Raw genomic sequence first — 9,047 nt, 5'->3', positions numbered from 1 at the left:
GTTGACCACCTGAGTAGTTTGAAATTATAGACCATAAAACCCACTCCAGGCCCAAAACTCGGCGAACGTTGCAAAACATGAGATGAACAACTTGTCACACGTTTCAACGAAATAATGTGTCGAGAGCTATAGGGGGCTTTCGGCTCGGTGATTCACGTTGTGTGGCATCGGTCAGTTGACTGTAAACAACGAGACACCATCAATGAACGGCGGCACTGCAGCATAGCTGGCATCAAAATGTCCAGAACTTTTCGTCAAGCCTCGGTGCGCTTCATCCCGCAAAGAAAATAAATACTCAACTCATCATCGTTACGATCCGCTGGATTATTCGTGGTTGCACAAGGCGTCTTCGACACGCTATGTTGATATTGTAGGGAGGGACATGATGTAGTAGTTTTGAAAGCTCTTCATGGGTGGCGCTACAAGTCCAGTCTTTTCTTCTTCTTTTTTTTTTGGGGGGGGGGGGTGTGGGTGAGGCGAGAAGAGAGATCTATATTTCTTCCACGCTCCCATCTAATTGGTCTCCTCGCTTTCCGTCGGCTCGTCCGCCCACATGAACGCCGGGTTGCCGACGAGACGGACCAGCTCGCGGTTGTAGGGGGCGTAGAATTCGTCCAAGAGTCTCTTCGTCTCCGGCAGCATGGGACCCAGCAGCTGCTTTTCCGGAGATCGCATGTTCTTCGTGTCGTTCGTGCATATTCGGAAGACATCGGCTGGCGGAAGTCGCTCTACGATTCGTGAATCGTCAAGGGGGGGGGGGGGGGGGGGGAATAAAACAAAACATTAACAACCATGTTACCAGACAATAGAATATTCTTCGTATGACCGCGAGAGAGAAAGGGGGGGGGGGGATGAGCAGAACTTTCTAAAAGAAGAAATCCATTACAAAAATCCAAAAACACTGAACAAAGGTAATCATACTCCTTGCTACAATTTATCCCCCTCCTTGCTACAGCTTTTTCAGGAACAATTTTTCTAAAACATTTTTTTCTTTGGCCATCATCTCTCATTCTCACTGAGTTCGAGGTTGAGTTCCAGTTTGAGTTCAAGTTTGAATCCAGATTTTAATTTCATTTCTACCTTTTCTCTTGAGCGTGTTTTCGAATCCCATAAAGATACACAATCTATTGAATACAATTCAGTGTAAAACGTCTGTATTCACAGTGATAACACATAACACAATTGTAAAATTCGTGAAAAAAATCCTACCAAAAATCTTAATAATACAGTTCAAGATGAAAAAATGACTGTTACTGCATCTGAAAATTCGTAACATGACGTATTTTCTATCTCGTCTTCACAATTCAAGCCGATCGAATTTTAAACGTATGGTACAAGATCAAAAAAGTATAAAAAATCTGAATTATAAAGAGAGAGGTAAACAATACAACTTTTTTGGTCAATCGTTATATATTGCTGTTCCTTCCCTCTTTTGTTTTTTGTTTTTTTGTCTTTAAATGAAACTACGATTCCTGTCTCGAAAACGCTCCAGCAACTTATGAATTACGAGCCATTGAAAAAAAAAACAGAAAGCAAAACAAGGAAAAAGCTCTCTCACCTAATTCTAAAAATTCGTGTAATTCGATGAGTGACTTCAGACAATTCTGATGCCATGCTTCCATGCTGATGATCTTTAGCCTTTTCCGCGGGAAAAACGAGAGCCAGTCCCCTATATACACGCTGTACAGGCCGACCTCAATTCTCTGTGGGAGAGAAGAAAAACAAGAAGAACGGTTGATAACCATATTCGAGACATCTCTATTCACCTGGCGGCTGTCATAAGCACTATGAAATACAATTAAACCTTGCTGCCGTAGGTACTGCCGAAAGCGTGTAATAAAACTATTTTTTGAAAAGAATGAAGAAACACACAAAGACAAGTTTTCATTTCCACCTTAGTTGGTGGTGCTGGGGGTGTTTCATCAACGCTTGTCAGCGCTGACAACTTGTCAGCGCTGACAATCACCATAGTAACAGTCAGTGACCAGCGCATCTCAGCCAATCAAAACCAAGGATTTTGCTGAAATCGTCAGCGCTGACACCTTGTCAGCGCTGACAAGCGTTGATGAAACACCCCCTGGTCTTCGAATCGTTCTCTATGTTTTTTTCAATGACAACTTTACCAGCGCCTAAGGGCTCATGAGACTCATAACACAGACATAATGATGGCCGCCAATGTCACACGAAGGCAACAGGGTTAATTCATTTACGAAATGTCTGTTGTCGGTCTTCCTTTAAAAGAATGAGACCAATCTGATCATAACAAAGTGCTGCTTTCAAGGAAAAAAGTTCAAGTTTTAAAATGAGTGTGATTTCAGCTCGAACGACTAGCTGGCTACTCACATGACAAGGACTAACCAATAAGAAATATAGATTACAAGTGAGTTTCTTGGTTTGTTTCGTGTTGGTTGATATACGTTTCTGTTTTTTGTGAGGGGTATAATTGCTACGTGCTTGTTAAGTTGGTTAGTTGGTTGGTTGGTTGCTGTTTGGATGGCTGTTTGATTGATTAGTAAATTGATTTGTTGATCAATTGTAGATTGATTGTTGATTGATTTATTGATTGATTGATTGATTGATTGATTGATTGATTGATTGATTGATTGATTGATTGATTGATTGATTGATTGATTGATTCTTTCATTCATTCATTAATTCATTGATTCATTGGTTGATTGATTGATTGATTGATTGATTGATTGATTGATTGATAGGTCGATTGATCCGATTGATTGTTTGACTGTTGGTTGAATGAGTGATTGACATATTGAATCATTCATTCATTCATTCAATCATTCATTCATTCATTCAATCATTCATTCATTCATTCATTCATTCATCCATTCATTCATTCATTCATTCACTGCTGCTATCTGACTCGTTACAAGAGTGTCTACCGCGCCACCCTCGCGACACAAACGTGTCAAGAAAGCCAAACAGACACAAAGACACGCAGTGTCTCCCATTTTGAAAAAACGTGACAAGACAGCTCGACAGACAGACAGACACTGTGACTGCCACTTCGACAAACATCTTTTCGACAACTGTTTAAACTCGCTGCGCCTCCCGAGGCCGCGGGAGTATCTGTGTCGACCGCGATTATGAACCGCATGATGTCAACATACCTTGAACTATTAATATGAGACCATGGAACATGCATGGCGCATGTGTGCTATTCTCATGACAGAAATATATTAGAAGAGCGGAAGAGGGAGAGGGAAAGAGAGAGAGAGAGAGAGAGAGAGGGAGAGAGAAACTCACACACAGACATGGACACGGAGGAAGGGGGCGATGGACAAAGGAAGGAAAGACCATCTAAATCTGAAAAGAAATGGGAAGAAATATTTACGCAAACAAAATATAGACCGGATTGATATTTACAATATTCCTTATAGATCTACTCTGAATCAAAGACTTCGTTATTTTCAATACAACATGTTTTTTTTTCGAACATTTCTTTTCGGTCATCGTCTCTAATTCTCACACAGGTTGAATTCAAGTTTGAAACTGAATTTTAATTTGATTTCTACCTTTTCTCTTGAGCGTGTTTTCGAATCCCATAAAGATACATAATCTCTTAGGTGTAAAACGTATGTATTCACAGTAATGATACTGCACAGAAATATTGGCGTTAATAAAGTACTTTTTGCAATGGGAATCTCTAACACAGACCTCTGTGCGTTTTGTTCAAGCTCAACAGAAACAATTACACATTTGGTGGAGGGTTTTTTTTTGGAAAGCGATATTACACAAATATTTATTTTTCAAATTACGTTACAGAATCAAAGTAAAATTACTAGAAGTACTGTTATACTCAGCTCTACAGAAAACCTTCAGTGTTGCAACGTGTGTGTTTTTTTTATGCAAAGCACTTTATATTTTCTGGCAGAAACTAGGAAATAATAACATTTTTGCCAATTTTGTTATTTTCAAAGGAGGCGAAGAAAGTGGATGAACATAAGTCAGAAAAAATAAAAGTTTTGTATCTAACATTAGCTGAAATTGTATTCATATCATTTAGACTGTTTGTAGCTGCATGTCAAGCCGTATTATTTGTTTTATGTATCATTACAATGGGACATTTATTTGTGATGAATAGTGAATGAAATTTCTTTGTGAAAAAAGTGTGTATAGGCCCTTCATACCACTCCCCCCCCCCCTCCAAAAAAAAAAGGAAGGAAAGACCTATGAAGAGGGACAGACGTAATCAACACGGTACTGCAGATGGAATGTGGATATACGAGTATCAAGTGGTGTTCACACTTTCGCCATTGTCCGTAAGATTCCTTTAGCTGGAGATGGTATGAAAGGCTGACTCGGCCAAGGACTCCTGAAAATACTGCACAGACGCTTGTTAAAGGGATTGTATAGTTTTGGCTGAGATGGGAATTCATGTTTTAACTTTTTAGGAGATAATTAGAAACTTCTTATCTGAAATGGGAGCTATTATAAAAGAGCATACCATTCCAAGAAAATCGGTTTTGAAATGGCTGAGATATTCAAAAACAAAGAGGTCTAAATGAAAAAGGGGGTCCCACCTTTTATCAAGACCACTTTATTTTACTTTGGGTTTTTTTTTTCTTTTAATATCTCAGTCATTTCAAAACTGATTTTCATCAAATAAACTCTGAATTCCTCTTAGATTGTAAGCTTTTTCATATTTCATATCAGTGGTTTCTAATTATCTCTTTAAAAAAGTTAAAAGCTGAATCGCCCTCTCAACCAAAACTTATAATCCCTTTAAAGTCACGGGATAGACCTATTCAGCCAAAACCCACAATCATCTTGCATCGGGAGATAGTGGGCTCCATCACGATTACATTCAAATCCAATGGAATCGCATTTCGATGCCACACATAAGTTGGCAGGCAGGTCATTCGACGAGTTGGGCCTTCATGCGTAAGAAGGAAGATACTATAATAGATTCACGGCCCATCCTAACCTTTTAACTTATACTAACGAACTGGTAGAAAGAAGTTTGGGTATAAATTTATCTTTCTGTTATCATCTTTCCAACAAAGGAACGTTTCTATTGAAATATGGAGGGGGTGTTACTTCTTCAAGAAGTTATAAACAAAATTAGACACTTTCTGTCGATAAACAAAATTGGACACTTACTGTCGATGTACAAAGTATGCACGCTCTCACAATTATAGAAAAGCAATAACATGATTCAGTAAACAAATTGATATTTGCCAAATATATATTAAAAGAATGGTAATGAAAAAACGTGGTAATAGTGAATTGGAGAGTATAATGAGGCGGAAGAAGAAGAGGATGAATGTGATGACGATGATGATGGTGATAATGATGATGATGATAATGATGATGATGATGATGATGATGATGATGATGATGATGGTGATAATGATGATGATGGTGATAATGATGATGATGATGATGATGATGATGGTGATGATGATGATGATGATGATGATGATAATGATGGTGATGATGATGATGATGGTGATGATGATAATGATGATGATGATGATGATGATGATGATGGTGATGATGATGATGATGATGGAAGACAGCAGGAACACGAGGAAGGACAACAGTATAAAACGAGGAGCATTAATGGCAAAAGTTAACAGGGCGACAGGGTGAAAGAGTTATTTGGAGAGCTGAGGAGGGGAGAAAGCTAATAGGGGCAGGGAAGAAGAGATATAACAGCGGAACAGGTGGAAGATATCTTGAGACATATAATGGGCTCCTTTAGGACGTTATAATGAGGAGTGTGGAGGGGTAAAGGGCCACGATGGGAGAAGAAGATGAATGACACCGGGTGACATACAACAGATAAAGATGCATTCCAAACTTTAAAGGGAAGAACGTAAGTCGCGCAAGGACGGAGAGAGCTACGTGTGTACAGATCTATGGAACGCCACAACGCGAGAGAAACAAAAATAGATAGGTAGATAGATACACAGATAGATAGATAAATAGATAGATAGATAGATAGATAGATAGATAGATAGATAGATAGATAAATAGATAAATAAATAAAAAAATAAAAAATAGATAAATAAAAGAATAAATTAATTAATTAACGAATAAATAAATAAATAGACAAGCAGAATAAGAGTAGTAGAGCTGCCTCAAATAGTAATAGTAGTAGTAGTACATGTAGTAGTAATAGTAGAATAAACCAGCAGTATAGTATTTTAGTAGGAGTATATAGTAAGCAGATGTAAGTGTTGTCGAGTAGCGCCAACGCATTCAGAGTCAGAGCCATCTATACCAGGGGTGCTACCACACGGTCATGAGAATATTGCTCGCAGAATGACTGACAATTATATAAATTATATAATAGCATATCGACACAGAATATCTGAGCGACGCAACGTTACGCCCTACATTATACTCACCACATATTTATTAATGCTGCTTGTGCTGTACGTACACGTGCGTAGATCCAATTTTGCCACGCACTTGTGAAAGCGTATGATGCTGACTTTAACTCTCTCGTGAAAATGTTGCGGCGATAACATACTTTCGTCTGTGAAGAATAGGTAGTCGGAGTACAATCTGAAAAAAAAAAAACAAACAAACAAACATGATAAAGACAGAAAATACATTCATAGATCCATGAACCGACAAGATGAATGCGGACAAAACGTTTCTCTCATAGAGCATATAAAGCTACAAGTTCAGATGAAAACAATAACATTACACGACATTGGAAAATATCCAGTATAGATCAGGAACAGAAGTTAAGGATATCTCGATCTGATTAAGCCCTCAAGACAATTCTTTGATGGATGATAATATTTTGTCTGATATCAGAAAATGATAATCAATATCTAACTATATCCCATCACAATGACCAGCGTGTCGTCGCTCATGGGGATTCTCTATTATTAATATACGACAGTTAAAAGCTGACGGAGATAAATATGTGGATTACATAATAACATTTGTTATATCCTCTGTTATACACTCGTATAAGCAAGTATAAAACGTTCCAACTATGGAAAATAATGATAATAATAATAATGATAATAATAATAATAATAATAACAATAACAATAATAATGATAATAATAATAACAACAATAATAATAATGATAATAATCATAACAATAATCATAATACTAATACTAATACTACTAATAATAATAATTCTTATTGACGCAATAGTTAATTTCATGGAATACGCAATATATAAGGTATATCTCATGGAAGAATACAGAAAGCAGCGTTTTACTGCATCATTTATTGTAAAAGAATTCAAATATGAGTTTCTGTTATATTGTAATGATATTTCCCCCAAAAAAGAAGTATTCCAGCAATCGATGATAAAATCCGTTACATACAGAATTTTCATTTGATGTAAATTGAACTATAATGATTGCAATTGTTTTATGCTTGTATTGACTTTTGCATGATTCTGAACAATTGATTTAAATAAAGTCCCTCATTTTGAGGACAAAAAAAAATAATGATAATAATAACAATAATTGTTATTATTATTATTATTATTATTATTATTATTATTGTTATTATTTATCATCATAAATATTATCAATATTATTATTAATATCATGATGATCATCATTATGATTTATTCGGCTTTTCAAACGTGTCTACTTCATGTACATCTAGACAAATATAAAACAAATTTGATTCAGCATGACAAAGAATAAAATAACTCATAACACAGCAACAAAGCAAAAGTGGACAAAAACATAACACAACAAACAAGGCTGCTAGGGGTAGGTTGCCTTCGACGGTGCAGAGGAATATGAATTTTTCCAGTCTCTCTTTTATATATTCTGCGGCTCCATTTCTGGTAATGATTTATGATGCATGCGAAGTTTGTTTGCCTGCGTGGTTTCTTGTCAAACGCTGGGGGTCAGAAAAAAAGACAAACTGCCTCGTTCGGAGAAGGTAAATAATCAATTCGAAGTCGTAGGCGAACTCTGCATTGATGCGACTTTACCCAGCCACGCTTGTTCCGGGTCACGAGTCGCAAGATCGACCCCGAGTTCATCCACGCCGGCCGTGCAATATTTGATGCCCTCGCACATAAATCTTAGTGATTTACTACATCGAGGAATGGATCTTAAACTCGTAGCGATTATCAGTGGCGGAACGGGAGGGGGGGGGCACACCGGGTGCCCCCCCCCCCATTTATTTCTTGTTGAAATAGAAGAAACAAAAAGAAAATGGCTCCCCTTTACGGAATTCATGGATAAGCACCTGATTATACAATTGTCATTATGATTGATTTGTCTTCTCATCACCACTGTCGTCGGGACAATACTTTCATCTAAATCAACCAAGCCCAAAATCACTAGTTTGGCCATTCGCGTATTTTTTTACCTCATTCTCACCAAACTTTCGTGCATAAATATATCTAAACATACTGTGTATATCGGCCTTTATTTATTCACTATATTACTAGTATAGTGAATAAAGAAAGGCCGATACATCCAATGACGTATAGGCCTACATGAGGTAAGATATTTGAACACACACAGTACATGTATCATCCTTCGGAAAATTCAAAACTTCTTCTTTCAAAGATATTTCTTGCAGTGATATTTCGCCAGGCAGTAGTTAATTATTCATCTTCCAAGGAGTTTTATGTGTTAGTGGCAGGACTAAACCGGATCCTTGGGTCGTTTATTTCGAAGTCCTTTGCACTCTAAAGGATGCAGGGCGGATAGTGCATTGTATATACAGGGATTGTGTTTTTTCATTCAATATTTGTTTTTTTTTTATTCACACCATGACTGGTGGATTGCCAAGCAGCACACGACCATGATGTCTCCACGACCTCGGTACATCCTGCGCTAACGGCCTTCCACTTTTCCTGCCTACCTGCATTTGTTTGAAAATGATGTTAATTCAATCTAAATAGTTCCTGTTCATGTTGTCATTCATTGTTCTGCTCGAACAGCTGACGCATTTCTTTTCTGTTTTTGTTGTTGTTTTTTGATATTGGTTTCACATGTGGGTTTGCATTTTTGGTTTTGATAAACACTGTCTATTGAGCAGACATATTGTTTCATGACTTCATTTACATTTACCAAATCTAT

General features: G+C 37.3%; 1 protein-coding gene across 1 annotated transcript in view; it reads right to left on the bottom strand.

Moving 5' to 3' along the window:
- Window positions 1-513: 513 nt before the first annotated feature.
- LOC139711266 (carbohydrate sulfotransferase 15-like) overlaps window positions 514-9,047 on the bottom strand; it is a 77,482-nt gene continuing 68,948 nt past the window's right edge. Inside the window, exons 6-8 of the mRNA XM_071623177.1 lie at window positions 6,372-6,531; window positions 1,559-1,703; window positions 514-728 (exon numbers count right to left, since the gene is read on the bottom strand). Of these exons, the coding sequence (XP_071479278.1) occupies window positions 514-728; window positions 1,559-1,703; window positions 6,372-6,531 (520 nt within the window). The remainder of the gene's footprint in view (window positions 729-1,558; window positions 1,704-6,371; window positions 6,532-9,047) is intronic.

Source organism: Diadema antillarum, unplaced genomic scaffold (assembly GCF_040938485.1).
Source record: "Diadema antillarum isolate AM-2024a unplaced genomic scaffold, OU_Dant_1.0 seq00001630_RagTag, whole genome shotgun sequence".
Taxonomy (NCBI): Eukaryota; Metazoa; Echinodermata; class Echinoidea; order Diadematoida; family Diadematidae; genus Diadema; species Diadema antillarum.
This window is presented reverse-complemented; position numbering and strand designations above follow the sequence as displayed.